Genomic DNA, 17,704 nt, shown 5'->3' with positions numbered 1-17,704 from the left:
GGACTACAGGTGCCTGCCACCTCGCCCGGCTAGTTTTTTTGTATTTTTTAGTAGAGACGGGGTTTCACCCTGTTAGCCAGGATGGTCTCGATCTCCTGACCTTGTGATCCGCCCATCTTGGCCTCCCAAAGTGCTGGGATTACAGGCTTGGGCCACCGCGCCTGGCCTTGAAAATTCTTAAGTTCACTGCATCCCTTCAGGTCTCCAAGGAACGCTAAGTTTCCTCCCTGTCGTGAGAGACATGAAGTGAACTTAGCCTTGGGCAATGAAAGCTGGATGGCCCTTGGGGGCTGACCCATAGGGTGCCAGACTTTGGGATATAGCAGAGAGAACTTGGCACGACTTATGGAATCCTGGAAAAAAGCTACCGTGCAGCCCACACCTGGTTGACTGGAGGACCACCTCAGTAGAAAGGGGACAATCTGGGCCTCTGGCCTACCATGTGAACAAGCATAACAATTGCTTTTGTTTAACATGTGTATGGAATATTTGATCCATTCTAATCAGGCATTTGCATGTTGGTATCCTGTCTTAATTACCAAAGTTTGTTTTAAGTCTTTAACTTTTATGATCCTGTAGTAAAATGAATGCATGATTTTAGGAAATTACAAAAACCAGTTGGGGCAGTCCATCCTTGCTCTTTAGTGGTCCACTACAGCATTAAAGCTCTACATTGGGGGGCAAGTCTCCTGGTTGGCACTGGGGTCTTTATTGAAATCTACCTGGATTAAACGGTCCTAGTTTACTAATGCCCAGTCTGAGGAGAGTCAGGAGGGAGAGAAGTACTTTTCTGAAGTAGAGAGCTGACTTGGCAAGTCCCCAAGGGTATAACAAGGCAAGCATTAAATGCAATAGTTTGAGGTGAAATTGACTTGGTTATGTTAATAACTAGATGGTCAGCAATAGAGCGAGGAAAGAAGAAAGAGTAATAGAATAGATGAAAGCATTAAATTTTTCTTAGCTTTAGTTTGGTAAGGTTTTCCCCTGGGACTGTGGCCCAAGAGTCCGGAGGGGGTGGCGCTTTGACTTGGGTATGATGAGTCCATTCCTTTTCCACTCTACAAACAGCAGTCTTGGTGGTTAACAGCACAAGGTAGGGTCCTTCCTAGTCTGGCTCCAGTTTTTCTTCTTTCCATCTTTTGATGAGAAACCTTTCCACCTTTTCCACCTTCTTCCCACCTTTGATCTTCAGGCTGGTGCTGGTTTACTGGAAATTCTAGGGGGTGGTACCTGCGCTAAAAGACTTTTAGTTTTGAGGGAAAGTAAAGTGGAAGATAAGCCAAGTATATAATTTCTAAGAAATTGACCTTTTGTTTTAAATGTGGGGATGGACATCAGCAGTGGACTTTATAGTTCTTAGTGCCTTTCTACTGAAGAATTTCCTTAAGACCTGTTTTTATTATTTTTTAGACTAAAGAAGTCAAACACTATTTTATATCTGACAATGGTTCCTGTTTTATTTATTTATTTATTTATTTATTTATTTATTTATTGAGATGGAGTTTCACTCTTGTTGCCCAGGCTGGAGTGCAATGGCACGATCTCAGCTCACTGCAACCTCAACCTCCCGGGTTCAAGCGATTCTCCTGCCTCAGCCTCCCGAGTAGCTGGGATAACAGGCACCTGCCACCACGCTTAGCCCATTTTTTGTATTTTTAGTAGAGATGGGGTTTCACCGTGTTAGCCAGGATGGTTTCGATCTCCTGATCTCGTGATCCACCCTCCTTGGCCTCCCAGAGTGCTGCGATTACAGGGGTGAGCCACCATGTCTGGCCATTTATATATATTTTAACCTTTTAATGTAGGTAAAAATTTACGGTCTTATGCGTCCTTATAATCCTTTTACCAAGGTATATTTTACTTTCCTTGTACACTTTGTACGTAAACATTTTGTTTTTTTTAAATAGTTTTACATTCAGGAGGCCTAGTTACTTTTAAATTACGCAACATTTCTTGCATAATTTTTTTATAACTTTTTTTCTTTCACAACTTTCGCTGACAATTCTTCAACATGCCTCAACTTTCTGACTGATTACAAACATTTCTTTCTGTAAACAACCAGTTAATTTATTTCAGGATAAGAATTTACCATATAACATTCTTTTTACATAAATTCTGCCCTCCCTTCCCCCTCCTTTTTTTTTTTTTTGAAGATGATAACCATTGTTTTCTAAAGTGAACTTCCTTTATGTCTGTGGACTAGACTGTCTAAGGCCAGAAAATTAGAAGTCACTATAATACATGTCACACTGTTAACTTTTAGCAAACTTTACTTTTATTGAAAACCTTGTAAGTTTGGGATTTCAATTATCCTTTGCTATTAATAAGAACTTGTTTAGTCCAAATTAACTTGGAATTGGTATAGATGACTTTTTTTTCCCTTCAATTACCCGGGAAGAACCATAGATCATTCTGTCCTCAAGGGAATTCCTCCTGGCCGGGCGCGGTGGCTCAAGCCTGTAATCCCAGCACTTTGGGAGGCCGAGACGGGCGGATCACGAGGTCAGGAGATCGAGACTATCCTGGCTAACACGGTGAAACCCCGTCTCTACTAAAAAATACAAAAAACTAGCCGGGCGAGGTGGCAGGCGCCTGTAGTCCCAGCTACTAGGAGGCTGAGGCAGGAGAATGGCATAAACCCGGGAGGCGGAGTTTGCAGTGAGCTGAGAACCGGCCACTGCACTGCAGCCCGGGCGACAGAGCGAGACTCCCTGTCAAAAAAAAAAAGGGAATTCCTCCTAAGTCTGGTTGGACCTTTGTATGGTAATTAAGATTTAGAGCCCCTGTTAGGAAACCTGCTGTGTTAAGGGAATTTTCAGGGTTAATGTTAAATCATCCTTTTTTTTTTTTTTTAGGATACTTCTGAAATAGTGAGGTGTGCTCACAATGAGGTTTCCTCTAAAAGTTAAGTTTTCACTTTCTTTTGTAAGCAAAGCAGTTGCCGCTACAGATTGAATGCATCTGGGCCATCAGCGGGCTACTGGGTGAAGGATTTTTGATAGGAAGGCCTCAGTGCTTTCGGGATATGCCCTTGTTTACACTGACAACAAAGTGGTATTAGAGCGTTATAAGGTTATGGAGAATACCTTTCATTATCAATTATAGGTTTTAAATTTACCTTGGCTTTTAAAGGCATAGGGTACACTTTTTTTTTCTTACCTACTTGTATATCTCTCTTTTCTCTCTTTCTTTCTCTCTTTGACTTTGTCTCTCTCTGACTTTCTTTTTGCCTCTGTCTCTCCCTCTCTCTTTCTGCCTCTCTCTTTTTCTCTCTCTCTCCTTGACTCCCTCTTTGTCTCTCTGTCTCTTCCTCTGTCTTTTTTCCTCTCTGTCTCTTTCCTTTCTCTCTCTCTGCTGGTCTTTCCTTGCCTCTGTCAGCTGCTTATGCTGCTGTTCTCTCAACCACTGTAGGGGGTGGGGTGGAGGGTAAAACCATCTGTAACCAAGTGTCTGTGTACATGAAGTGGTCTGGGTGCCCTGACTTACACGTTACCTTGTGCCATACTGAGAGGTGAAGCCAGCTGGGCTTCTGGGTCAGGTGAGGACTTGGAGAACTTTTCTGTCTAGCTACAGGTTTGTAAACGCACCAATCAGCACTCTGTAAAAACAGACTAATCAACACTCTGTAAAATGGACCAATCAGAGCTCTGTAAAATGGACCAATCAGCAGGATGTGGGTGGGGCCAAATAAGGGAATAAAAGCTGGCCACCCGAGCCAGCAGTGGCAACCCGTTCAGGTCCCCTTCCACTCTGTGGAAACTGTTATTTTGCTCTTCACAATAAATCTTGCTGCTGCTCACTCTTTGGGTCTGCACTGCCTTTATGATCTGTAACACTTATTGCAAATGTCTGCAGCTTCACTCCTGAAGCCAGTGAGACCATGAACCCACTGGGAGGAATGAACAACTCTGGACACACCGCCTTTATGAGCTGTAACACTCACCGTAAAGGTCTGCAGCTTCACTCCTGAAGTCAGCGAGACCACGAACCCACCAGAAAGAAGAAACTCCAGACACATCTGAACATCTGAAGGAATAAACTCTGGGCACACCATCTTTAAGAACTTTAATACTCACCATGAGGGTCCGTGGCTTCATTCTTGAAGTCGGTGAGACCAAGAACCCACCGGAAGGAACCAATTCTGGACACATTACCTTTGAAACAAGGGACCTGTCCAGGCTTCCTTCTGATGGCCAACCCACCTCTAATGCTGGCCAGTCTATTTCACACAAAGTTCTAAGTCTTCCCTCATCATAGTAACACTGTAATCTCCCTTAAATCCTTTCTTGAAATTTTCAACATAGTACCTAGTGCAGTGGGTTTACTTTGTGCCTGACCCATGCTTCTTTGAGACAAAACACCACGCTCACACCACAGGCATACCACAAAACAAATAACGAGTAAAAAGGGCATATACACTCTTTTACAGTTTACACCAAACCAGAATCAAAACCAAAATCAGACTATCCAGAAATCCAAGCCAGGTCAAAACCAAAACCCAAGTATCAAGCAATCCAAGTCAAGTCAAAAACAAAAACCAAAGTGCCAGTACAGGCACACCATGGGTGATCAGGCCATCCTTCCACTCAAATGGAGTGGGCAAGTTCCAAAGACCAGTCTTACCAAGTTTCAGATGTCCAGACTCCAAGTGCCAGTTCCTTCCCAGTGTTCAGCCACTGCGTTGATCCTCCATGGGGGCCTGCCACACGCTGCTCTGGCAAGGTGTTCCACCAGGGCAACTGCCTACCTGGGAGCGCTCTCAGGATCCGCGTCCCTCAAGCTTGGCCAGAGTCCCCTGTAGGGAGGCTCCACAGGGCAGGACTAAGCTTCCTAAGGGGCTGCTTCGACCATCCGTTAATCACCTTGCTTCCTGGTCAAGGAACCAAGAAATGTAGCAGGACAAGCCGCAGACAAAACCCGTCAGACACCGAGTTAAAGAGGGAAGGGCTTTATTCAACCGGGAGCTTTGGCAAGACTCATGTCTCCAACAACCAAGCTCCCCAAGTGAGCAATTCCTGTCCCTTTTAAGAGCTTACAACTCTAAAGGGGTCCGCGTGAGAGGGTCGTCATTGATTGAGCGAGCAAGCAAGCAGGGGTATGTGACTGGGGACTGCACACACTGGTAATCAGAACTGAACAGAACAGGACAGGGATTTTCACAACGCTTTTCCATACAGTGTCTGGAATCTATAGATAACATAACCGGTTAGTTCAGTGGTTGATCTTTAACCAGGCCCAGGGTGTGGCGCCAGGCTGTCTGCCTGTGGATTTCATTTCTGCCTTTTAGTTTTTACTTCTTTCTTTGGAGGCAGAAATTGGGCATAAAACAGTATGAGGGGTGGTCTTCTCCCTTAACAGCACAAATGCTTAATTAACTTTTGTTTTGAGACAGGGTCTGTCGCCCAGTCTGGAGTGCAGAGGTGCAGGTATAGCTCAGTGCAGCCTGGACCACCTGGGCTCAACCATTCCCCTGCCACCTCAGCCTCCCAAAATTTGGGATTATAAGCGCATGCCACTGTGCCAGGCCAGGACTCCTCCCTGAGAGCTCAGGAGGTGGAGCTGGGCTTTCCCTTAGCAAGAGCCGCAGAGGATCGCTATCTTTACCATGTTGGAACCTGGGAAACTACAGTACCCAGAAAGCTCTGTGTCAAATGACAGCACGACAAAGCCAGTGAGAGCTCAGATTGAAGGCGCTTCCCTATGCGCACGTAAGGTAGAGGCGGGACTCCCGGCGCCCTTTAATAGCGGCCATTTCCATTGGCTTAAGGTGTGTTTGTGGAATGAGAGGCCTGGGACCGCTGTGGTGAATGGATCCAGAAGGTCGAGAGTAGTTCTTCTCTCTGCACAGACGTAAATCTGCAGTTCTTTAACGGCGCCCGGGGCTCTCAACCCAGTTTACCCTACGTGGTCCCATGGCCGCCCCCGCTCTGAGTTTCCTGGTTCAGGTAATTGTGACGCCTTCCGTGCTCTCCGGTCACCTCGTAGTCACACAAGTCCTAAAGCAGCGAGGGAGTGGCACCTGCTCACGGCTCTGCAACCCGGACCTGGCGTCGGGACACTGAGACGCTCTCGGAAGGGATCCCTGTTTCAGACACCGGTGGGATGCGGTGGGGAGAAGGACAGGTACAGGGAGGGGCGGGGGCAATGGCCTGGAGATGGACGGATCCGGGACGATGGAACCTGGGGTCCACAGGCGCCTGTGGGGAACAACCTGTGAGGCGGAACTCCTCCTGGAAAAGCAAAGAGGCTGGGGGCTGTGAAATCATTGCGAGGCCACTAGAAATATGGAGAATTTCCAAGAAAGAAGGGACTGGATCAAAGTCCGGGCTTTTAAAGTTCCCCAAGGCCAAATAAAGAACAGAGTAGAGAGAGGATAACGTTGGGGCCCTTTGAGATTGAATCCTTGTAGATCACATTTTGTGCTGAGACACGCAGGTCAGACAACAGTCCGTCACCTGGCTCCAGGCACACAAAAGCGTTCAGGGAGGCCTGAGCTTACCAGATCCTATCAGGGACACAGTCCTGTAAAGTCAGCCTCTCCCCTCACGCTCTTATGGCTGTAGAAGCATTTAAGGAACGCATACAAGAAAGTGGAGGGTGTGGCCGGGTGCGGTGGCTCACTCCTGTAATCCCAGCACTTTGGGTAGCCTAGGCGGGCGGATCACCTGAGGTCGGGAGTTAGAGATTAGCCTGACCTACTATGGAGAAACTCCCTCTCTATTCGAAATACAAAATTAGCCAGGCGTGGTGGCGCATGCCTGTAATCCCAGCTACTTGGGAAGCTGAGGCAGGAGACTCGCTTGAACCTGGGAGGCGTAGGTTTCAGAGATCGCGCCATTGCACTCCAGCCTGGGCAACCAGAGCGAAACTCCGTCTCAAAAAAACAAAAGAAAGAAAGTGGAGGGTGTTCTACTCCCTCACTGGTCCTGACTTCTATCCACGTGTTCTCTAGCTTGTGGTGGCCTGGGTCTCTTTTAAATTTACTTTAATATGACCGGGCGCGGTGGCTCACGCCTGTAATCCCAGCACTTTGGGAGGCCGAGGCGGGCGGATCAGGAGGTCAGGAGATCGAGACTATCCTGGCTAACACGGTGAAACCCCGTCTCTACTAAATACAAAAAATTAGCCGGGCGTGGTGGTGGGCACCTGTAGTCCCAGCTACTGGGGAGGCTGAGGCAGGAGAATGGCGTGAACCCAGGAGGCGGAGCTTGCAGTGAGCCGAGATCAGGCCACTGCAGTCCAGCCTGGGCGACAGAGCGAGACTCTGTCTCAAAAAATAAATAAGTAAATAAATTAATTTTTAAAACTTTTTTGAGACAGGTTCTCACTCTGTCACCCAGGCTGGAGTGCAGTGGCGCGATCTCTGCCCACTGCAGATTCGACTTCCCTGGTTCAGCCTCCTGAGTAGCTGGGGCTGCAGACGTGCAGTACCATGCCAGGCTAAATTTTTATTTTTATATTTTATTTTTAAGTAGAGGCGGTGTTTCTCTGTGTTGTCCAGGCTGGCATCAAACTTATGGGATCAAGCGATCCACCCACCTTGGCCACCCAAAGTGCTGAGCTTACAGACGTAAGCCAGCACACCTGGCCCTGGGACTCTTAAGTGGTATTTTTTCAGACATTTGATCTGGGAACCTTGGAGAAACCTGAAAGCCAAGGTCCTAACTCCATGACACGTAGTATGGAGGTATTCCCATTCTAGTGAACCTGTGTAAATACACTTAGAAGGCTAACCCTGGATTTTGTGCCAGGAAGCAAAATCCTTAGAGGTAAGACTGATGAGAGCGGGGAGTTGATGTTATTGAAGTTCTGTTTGGCTCCATGCTGGAGAACAGAATGTGGAGTTGAGGGAGGAGGAAGGAAGATCAATGTTGAGGCTGATTCCATAATCCAGGTGATGGTTAATGAACAATTCATGGCTAAGAAGATGCGGCTGGAGTCACTATTCACATTTTGCAAAGGGGAAGCTAGATTTTAATATGATGGTAAATGTGTGAAAGAGAGGTTTCAGGTATGACCCCATAGTTTTTGGTCTTAGCAGCTGTACAGATAGAGGCTGTATCAGCTGAGATGAACAAGTTGACAGTAGGCATAACATTCACTGGGGTTATAAGGAGGGTTGTTAAGAATCTGAGATGATTCAGAGACCAGTAAGTAGAGGCAACAAGTCAGTAATGTCCACATAGGTTGGGATATCTGGAAACGAACTGATATTGGGGCCATGCAATATATAGAAATGAATGTGTGGACTAAGGTGAGTTAGCCAAGGGTCACGTTTAGGAGGGCACACTTCAGATTAACATGCTAAATCTTTTAGCAGGCCAGGAATCAGTGATTGGAGACTGAAGACTGGATTCCTTGCTTGGATCCCTAGCTGACATTATTGTCATTCATAAACACAGAACAGGGAGATAAGTGACAATGAAGGTAAGATGTATCTGACAGCATACTTTGTCAGGGACATGGACTTCCATGGAGATAATAGACATGACATGCATTCAGAAGTATAGGAGAAATTGAGGGAAGGAGACACTTAGACTGCAGTTGGTGCTTATTTCCCATTATATGTACTTGCCAAGATTGTGACACAACTATGTTGGTGCCTGGGGAGTTTCATTCACCATGGAGTATATGGTGAGGAGGAAATATGCTCATCTGTGACAGTTACTAGACCTGGTATGGATGACCAATGGGGCTTGGCTTTCAATGGTGTTAGGTGAAAACAGGAAGGTGATAATTGCTGAGGGGTAGCAAGTGTGGCACAGAACTGGAATAGCGCCACCGATATCTGAAGTCATGCATAGTTCTGCGTCGCTGTGGAGCCATGCAAGGAGGCCTTCATAGAATCATTTGAGACTACCACTTCTTTTAGGATCCAATAGAAATGGAATTCTGTGGTGCTACTGGATCCTGTTTGAGTTGGCCAAGCATAGTCTGGATGGTGCCAGCCATGATGTCATGTGAGCCCAAAAATGAAGGCCCGGTGTGATTTGCCACTTGGATATCTGGCGATATTGGTATGTCCTCAAATGACCTGAGTGCAAATTTCCTTCCCACTCTACTGTCTTTTTTTTTTTTTTTTTTTTTTTTGAGACGGAGTCTTGCTGTGTCGCCCAGGCTGGCGTGCAGTGGCACAATCTTGGTTCACTGCAACCTCCGCCTCCCAGGTTCAAGCAATTCTCCTGGTTCAGCTTCCCAAGTAGCTGGAATTACAGACACCCGCCACCATGCCCAGCTAATTTTTTTGTATTTTTAGTAGAGATGGGATTTTGCCATGTTGTTCAGGCTGGTCTCGAACTCCTGACCTCATGATTGGCCCGCCTCGGCCTCCCAAAGTGGTGGGGTTACAGACGTGAGCCACCACACCCAGTCCTCTATTATCTTAAGTAGTGTATCATAGCCTAAGAAATCTTTCCATCAGCGGGACCAGGTAGAGTTCCTGATTATTATACTTTGTAGTGTGTTTCAATTCCATTTCTATAACCAGAGTTATTTTAAGAAGCCAGTGGCATCCTCCTGAGGGAATTAGGCTATTATACCCTTTTCATCTTAGAAAGCTTGCATTATACAATTCCTGGTTACTCTTTTTTTTTTTTTTTTTTGAGGCGGAGTCTCGCTCTGCCACCCAGGCTGGAGTGCAGTGGCCGGATCTCAGCTCACTGCAAGCTCTGCCTCCTGGGTCTACGCCATTCTCCTGCCTCAGCCTCCTAGTAGCTGGGACTACAGGCGCCCGCCACGTCGCCCGGCTAGTTTTTTGTATTTTTTAGTAGAGATGGGGTTTCACCGTGTTAGCCAGGATGGTCTCGATCTTCTGACCTCGTGATCCGCCCGTCTCGGCCTCCCAAAGTGCTGGGATTACAGGCTTGAGCCACCGCGCCCGGCTACTCTCTCTTATCCACAGTGAAATCCCTCTGTGGTGAGTGGTGTCCCTCTTACCAGTTTGTGAATATATTTTATTTTTAAACTGCTGTTAATGGCATCTGTCGAGTATCGGTTGTCATTTATTTTGCCCCTTTACCATACAACTCTAGCGGGAGATTTCCACCCACACTAGTAGAAGAAAAAGGAGGGCATTAATACTTCAAGTTGTTTAAAGGCTAGAGAGAGGCCAGTGCTGTGTGGCAGTCAGCTGGGGATGGACATGGATATGTACCTGGGAAGTCTAAAGAATGTGCTTTCAGAGAGGGTATCTCTGCTGTGCTGAAGGTGCCACATTGGGCTCTCCACGACCTCGGCCATACTAGGGGAAGTGCCTGTCAGGAGGGGGTGAACTTTATGTCACAGCCAACACATAAATACCTATTTGTTCACCTAATTATTGTTGTTGGTGGCTCTACCCCATGACCAGTGGGCCTAGTTTCTCCTATGTTTGAGGACCTTGAGGAGGACGTGCAAGAGTGGATGTGTGGGAGAGAGGGATTGTGATACCTCAGCATAGGGGCTGTTTGTAGTTTCATCTGTCAACGTCATAACAGGGCACAGTGACTTTTGAAGACGTGGCTGTGAACTTTACCCAGGAGGAATGGAATCTCCTTAGTGAGGCTCAGAGATGCCTGTACCGTGATGTGATGCTGGAGAACCTGGCACTTATATCCTCCCTGGGTAAGTTGCCCACACTCACCCCTGTGACCTGAGCTAGTCTCCGTCTTTCCCCCCTTTTCCTATTGGCAAGACTTTCTCATGTCAGGAGCATGGACACAGCTTCCTACTTCAGTTCTGTGGGTAATTTCTTGGTTGGTAGGACTGAGGTGTCCATACTGCCCTGCTCCTTTTTTGGAGCAGCCCCAACACCTGCTAGTGAGCTCCCAGGGAAGAATTCAGAGTCAGAAGTCTTACAGGCATCTTAATGCAGGCTACCTTGTTTGTCCTGTGGATGTTTGTATGATTTCATCCAGATTTCAGGTTCGGGATCTAATTCATTCCTCTACCTGCTATTTCTTCATGCCTCCCTGTGCCAGGAATTGTCTTCGTTGACACTGTCACTGCCTACATAGACTATAGAGTGTTCTTGAAATACCGTCCTTAGAAATTCTCTTCATTGGCCGGGCGCGGTGGCTCAAGCCTGTAATCCCAGCACTTTGGGAGGCCGAGACGGGCGGATCACATGGTCAGGAGATCGAGACCATCCTGGCTAACACAGTGAAACCCCGTCTCTACTAAAAATACAAAAACTAGCTGGGCGAGGTGGCGGGCGCCTGTAGTCCCAGCTACTGGGGAGGCTGAGGCAGGAGAATGGCGTAAAACCCGGGAGGCGGAGCTTGCAGTGAGCTGAGATCTGGCCACTGCACTCCAGTCCGGGCGACAGAGCGAGACTCCGCCTCAAAAAAAAAAAAAATAAATAAATAAATAAATAAATAAAAATAAAAAATAAAAAAAAGAAATTCTCTTCATAGGTCTGGTGCGGTAGCTCATGCCTATAATTTCCGCACTTGGGAAAGCCAAGACAGGTGGATTACTTGAGGCCAGGAGTTTGAGAACAGCCTGGCTGACATGGTGAAACCCCGTCTCTACTGAAAATATAAAAATTAGCCAGGCATGGTGGCGCACGCTTGTAATCCTGGCTATTTGGAAGGCTAAGGTGGGAGCATTGCTTGAACCCGGGAGGCAGAGGTTGCAGTGAGCCGAGATTGTGCCATTGCGCTCCAGCCTGAGCAACAGAGCAAGACTCTGTCTCAAAAAACAGAAATTCTTTTTGTAATATTTAGTTTCCTGTCTGCTGTCATGTGCTGAGCTGTTCTAAGCCAGTGTTGGCTGTTTCCATGTTCTGTCTTTCCCTTTGTTTTTACATCATGTATTTCTCTTGTACTTGGTTATCTTGGTGGTGGGATCATCTTCTGTGGTCAGAAGATGCAAATGAATCTGGCCTCAGCATTATAGGTTGTGAGTCCCTGCAGAATAGCATCCTAGAACAGTGGGGCATGATTTCGGAGTTTAATCATGCCAGAAACCTATTCTATTTCAGTAGTATTTTTGGGTCCAGACAAGTAGGCACACATGATTTCTGTTATCGTCTTTTCTCCTTCATTCTTGTTTTTGGTTTTGTTTGTTTGTTTTTTGAGATAGGATCTTGTTCTGTTGCCCAGGCTGGAGTGAAGTAGCTTGATCTCGCCTCACTGCAACCTCTGCCCCCTCGGCTGAAGCAATTTTCCTGCCTCAGCCTCCTGAGAAGCTGGGAATACAGGTGCATGCCACTATGCCCAGCTAATTTTTTTTTTTTTTGAGACAGAGTCTCACTTTGTTGCCCAGGGTGGAGTGCAGTGGTGTGATCTTGGCTCACTGCAACCTCTGCCTCCTGGGTTCAAGCAATTCTTCTGCCTCAGCCTCCCAAGTAGCTGGGACTGCAGGCGCGTGCCACCATGCCTGGCTAATTTTTGTATTTTTAGTAGATACGGGGTTTCACCATATTGGCCAGGCTGGTCTCAAACTCCTGACCTCATGATCCGCCCCCCTCGGCCTCCCACAGTGCTGGGATTACAGGCATAATCCACTGCACCTGGCCTTCTCCATTTTTTTTTTTTTTTTGAGACAGAGTTTCACTCTTGTGGTCCAAACTGGAGTGCAATGGTGCCATCTCGACCCACTGCAACCTCTGTCTCCCAGGCTCAAGTGATTCTCCTGCTTCAGCCTCCTGAGTACCTGCGATTACAGTCATGTGCCACCACGCCCGGGTAACATTTTATATTTTTAGTAGAGACAGGGTTTCTCCATGTTGATCAGGCTGGTCTCGAACTCCTGACCTCAGGTGATCTGCCCACCTCGACCTCCCAAAGTGCTGGGATTACAGGTGTGACCCACGATGCATGGCCCTTTTCTTCCCTCTTCCCTCTCCTCTCCTCTCTTTTCTTTTCTTTTTTGAGACAGGTTCTCACACTCACTTACTGTTACCTGGAGTGCAGTGGTGTGAATATAGCTCACTGCAGCCTCAACCTCCTGGGCTCAAGTGATCCTCCAGCCTCAGTCTCCTGAGTAGGTGGGACTACAGGTGCACACCATCACACCTGGCTATGTTTGCAGAGAGGAGGTTTTGCTGTGTTGCCCGGGGTGTTCTCAATCTCCTGAACTTGAGCAATCCCTTTGCCTTAGCCTCCCAAAGTGCTGGGATTACAGGCATGAATCACCACGCTTGACCATTTTAAAAATAATTTCCGTAGCAATGGGGCCTCACCATATTTCCCAGGCTGGTCTTGGATTTCCAGGCTCAGGTGATCTTCCTACGTTGGCATTACAGCTGTGAGCCACTGCTCCTGGTCTCTTCCCCATTGTAAAGAGCATCAGAATTGTCAGTTGTACTCCTTGTCAGGTGTACTCTTTTTTTTTTTTTTTAATGCTTTGTACATGAGGTTGTAGTCTAGTATTTATTCCCCCAAATAATCTTCACGTCTCTGGACCCCACATCTTAATTTTACTCACACCTTCATCTGCAGTGGTTTCCAGTATTAGCATGCAGGTTTTGTGTTAGCAAATGGTACACTTTGTTAAACTGTCCTCGAGCAGTAGCTGCTGTGTTGTGCTCCTGTTTTCCTTGGTCTGGACAAATCCCTCTCTATAGCACTCACATGTCATGAGGACGTAAAGTTCTGCAGATGAGTGGTTTGCAGATGCAGGAATTGTAGACCCTGTCTATACTCCCTGTGTTACATACCTGGTTGTGTCCTTTACGTCATGAGGCCTCCTACATTCTGTGACTTTTAGAGTCCAGTAATAATAAATAGCACCATCTTCCACCTGAAGCCAACGTTCTGTTCCTCCAAGTATTTCCTTGGAGTAATTCCTCAATTTGTCAGATACACTTGTGGGTGGTCTGTGCCTTCCCACCAGAGTTAACATGCACTTCACCAGCATTTTCTTGCTTTCAGGTTGTTGGTGTGGAGTGGAAGATGAGGAGGCACCTTCTAAGCAGAGTATTTATACACAAAGAGAGACTCAGGTCAGGATTCCTATGGCAGGTGTGTCTCTCAAGAAGGTCCACCCCTGTGAGATGTGTGGCCCGATCTTGGGAGACACTTTGCACGTTGGAGATCATCAGGGAACACATCCCAAGCAGAAACTGCACAGCTGTGAGGCCTGGGGGAATAAATTGTATGACAGTGGAAACTTTCATCAACACCAGAATGAGTACATTGGAGAGAAACCCTACAGAAGCAGTGTTAAGGAAGCGTTGTTTGTGAAGAGGTGTAGGTTCCATGTGTCAGAGGAGTCATCTGTCTTCAGTCAGAGTGGGAAAGACTTTTTGCCCAGGTCAGGATTACTTCAGAAAGAGGCCACTCACACTGGGGAGAAGTCAAACAGAAAAACTGAGTGTGTGTCTCCCTTTCGTGGGGGAAAAACTCATTACAACTGTGGAGGATGCATGAAACATTTTAGCACCAAACATATACTCAGTGAGCACCAGAGACTGCTCCCTAGAGACGAATGTTATGTGTGGTGTGAATATGGGAAATCCTTTAGCAAATACAATAGCTTCAGTAATAACCAAGGAGTTCACGCTAGAGAAAAACCTTATACATGTGGGATATGTGGGAAATTATTTAATAGTAAGTCCCACCTCCTTGTTCACCAGAGAATTCACACTGGAGAGAAGCCGTATGAATGTGAGGTTTGTCGGAAATTTTTTAGGCACAAGTACCACCTCATTGCACACCAGAGAGTTCACACTGGAGAAAGGCCATATGAATGCAGTGATTGTGGGAAGTCATTTACCCACAGCTCTACATTCCGTGTTCATAAGAGAGTTCACACTGGTCAGAAGCCTTATGAGTGCAGTGAATGTGGGAAATCTTTTGCTGAAAGCTCCAGTCTCACTAAACACAGGCGAGTTCACACTGGAGAAAAGCCTTACGGGTGTAGTGAATGTGAAAAAAAATTTAGGCAAATCTCTTCACTTCGTCATCATCAGAGAGTTCACAAAAGAAAGGCTTTATGAGTGCAGTGAGTCCAGTCTCAGTAAATACAGGATAGTACACACCTGAGTAAGATCTTGTGATTGCAGCAAATGTGGAAAATGTTTACCCGAAGGTCTGCTCTCCTTGGACATTGGAGAGTTCACACTAGAGAAGAGTCCTTATAAGTAAAATAAATTCGGGCAGTTTTGTAGCCACACCTCTGTATTCCTTCAGGATTATAGTTAACACTGAATGAAGGCCTTACTAGTGTGACAAATATAGGATATTTATCCAGAAGTCTGGCTTCATAACTCACAGGAGAGCTGTCGTGGGAAGATTGCTTGAACCTGGGAGGCAGAGGTTGCAGTGAGCCGAGATTGCAACACTGCAGTCCAGCCTGGGTGACAGAGACCCTGTCTGTGTCTAAAATAAAGATATAAATGATGTCCAATAAAGTATGCATATTTGAGCTGTAGGATAAGTCTTGAATTTTCTTTCTTTCTTTTTTTTTTTTTTGGAGACAGAGTCTCACTCTGTCGGCCAGGCTGGAGTACAGTGGCGTGATTGCAGCTCACTGGAAGCTCCGCCTCCTGGGTTCACGCCATTCTGCGTCAGCCTCCCAAGTAGGTGGGACTACAGGCACCTGCCACCACGCCCGGCTAATTTTTTTTGTATTTTTAGTAGAGACGGGGTTTCACCCTGTTAGCCAGGATGTTCTCGATCTCCTGACCTTGTGATCTGCCTGCCTCGGCCTCCCAAAATTCCGCAATTACAGGCGTCAGCCACTGCTCCTGGCTTGAATTTTCTTATAATCCCATGAAATCATCATCAGAGTCACAATAATGAATTTAATCTATCACCTTCGTATTTACATGGAGGCTTTATAAAGTTTTTCTCTCTGCTGTCCAGACAACCATTGATTTATTCTGCTTTATAATAGAGTACTTTCCATTTTCTGGAATTTTCTGACTGATGTAATAAAGTGTTTCCTCTTATAATTCCTGGGTGCTGTCCTGCATCATGCTTATTTTGATATCAATGTAGACATATGATTTCATTTGTTTTTATTGCTGAGAAGTATAGTCTGCCGTGAAATGTTGTATATTCATGCATTTATTCAGCCATTTATGGATATTTGAGTTGCTGCTTGTTTTTTTTTTTTTTTTTTTTTTAAAGACTCTGTCAAACAGGTTGGAGTGCAGTGGCGTGATTTTGGCTGATTGCAACCTCCACCTCCCAGGTTCAAGCGATTCTCCCACCTCAACCTCCCATGTAGCTGGGATTACATGCGTGAGCCACCATGCCTGGCTGTTTTTTTGTATTTTTGGAAGAGATGGGGTTTCACCGTGTTAGCATGTTCGTCTCAAACTCCTGGCCTGAAGTGATCTGCCTGCCTTGGCCTCCCAAAGTGCTGGGATTACAGGCCTGAGCTGTGAGCCACCACACCTGTAAGGCTGGGCGTGGTGGCTCATACCTGTAATCCCAGCACTTTGGGAGGCCAAGGTGGGCGGATCATTTGAGGTCAGGAGTTTGAGACCAGGCGGGCCAACATGGTGAAACCCCATCTCTATAAAAATACAAAACTTAGCCAGGTGTGATGGCACATGCCTGTAATCCCAGCTACTCACTCATGAAGCTGAGGCAGGAGAATTACTTGAACCCAGGCAGCAGAGGTTGCAGTGAGCTGAGATCACACCACTGCACTCCAGTCTGGGCGATAGACTCTGTCTCAAAAAAAAAAAACAAAAAAAAACATTTATTCTGAGATAATCCCAGTTCCCAGTGTGAAACTATTTCTGCAGTCACTGGAAAATAATAACTACTTGCTTGTAAGTAGATGACATTTTGGAGCTCAGATGCCATGTTTATGCTATCATTCAGATGGCCTTTTTTACCTGTGCAGCAATTGTGAAAGTTGTAGCTGCTGATGTGTACCACAGTGGCATTGGTTAAGTTGCCCTTCCTTTGAGACAGATGTCAATGTGATAAAAGAAATTGAGGCCGGGCGCGGTGGCCCACGCCTGTAATCCCAGCACTTTTGGAGGCCCAGACAGGTGGATCACGAGGTCAGGAGATCAAGACCATCCTAGCTAACAAGGTGAAACCCCGTCTCTATGAAAAATACAGAAAATTAACCAGGGTGGTTGGGGGGAGCCTGTAATCCCAGCTACTTGGGAGGCTGAGGCAGGAGAATGGCATGAACCCGGAAGGCTGAGCTTGCAGTGAGCCCAGATCCTGCCACTGCACTCAAACCTGGAGGTCTCAGTGAAACTCAGTCAAAAAAAAAAAAAAGCTCTAAGTTGCCAGCCAATCGGGACAAAGACAGAATGTGAGGTCCGGTTGCAGCCGATGGAAACCGACACGGTGGTGAGGTGGAAGCCTCAGGTTACAAATGACCCTGTCTCCTTAGTTCCGCCTACTCTAGTGGCAAAACCGCTGGCGAGTGTACCCTTTCTGCAGGAAGTAAAAGTGGCCTTACTAAATAAATTGATGTTCGAGTGCTATTTCTTTAACGAACCGGAGAACAAGCATTTCAAGCAATTTGGTGGCAATCCGCACAGGGACACATTCTCCTCTGGGGCGGTCTCCAGTCCTCTCTCATGGGGTAGCGCGCTCCCCTACCTCATTGCAACGTCGTCAAGGGTAAGAAATTGAGACCCACCCGGTGTGACGAATATATCTGTACTCAGCAATGGGGAAAAAAAAAAAAAAAAAAACTGGCCAGCAACCCACCTTAAAGATTCTCACATAATGCAGCAACAACTCTGTGCACAGACCACGGAAGGAGAAGCTGCAGGAGCCGGTAAAGTATTTCCTTGGTG

General features: G+C 46.6%; 2 protein-coding genes across 5 annotated transcripts in view; one reads left to right on the top strand and one right to left on the bottom strand.

Annotated features, from left to right (window-relative positions):
- Nucleotides 1–17,704, bottom strand: part of LOC117091835 (zinc finger protein 586) — an 82,253-nt gene that overhangs the window by 33,266 nt on the left and 31,283 nt on the right. The window lies entirely within an intron of this gene.
- Nucleotides 5,743–15,880, top strand: ZNF552 (zinc finger protein 552). 3 transcript variants are annotated; one of them, XM_033224677.1, is made up of 3 exons: nucleotides 5,743–5,945; nucleotides 10,476–10,602; nucleotides 13,857–15,880. In XM_033224677.1, the coding sequence occupies exons 1-3, from the start codon at nucleotides 5,913–5,915 to the stop codon at nucleotides 14,921–14,923; spliced, it is 1,227 nt and encodes a 408-aa protein (XP_033080568.1). In that variant the 5' UTR covers nucleotides 5,743–5,912; the 3' UTR covers nucleotides 14,924–15,880. The 3 variants fall into 3 exon arrangements, with proteins under 3 accessions (XP_033080568.1, XP_033080569.1, XP_033080567.1); XM_033224678.1 differs by having other exon boundaries at nucleotides 5,743–6,123; XM_033224676.1 differs by lacking the exon at nucleotides 5,743–5,945 and adding an exon at nucleotides 8,903–9,017.

This window comes from Trachypithecus francoisi, unplaced genomic scaffold (genome assembly GCF_009764315.1).
Source record: "Trachypithecus francoisi isolate TF-2019V2 unplaced genomic scaffold, Tfra_2.0 Lachesis_group12, whole genome shotgun sequence".
NCBI lineage: Eukaryota > Metazoa > Chordata > Mammalia > Primates > Cercopithecidae > Trachypithecus > Trachypithecus francoisi.
This window is presented reverse-complemented; position numbering and strand designations above follow the sequence as displayed.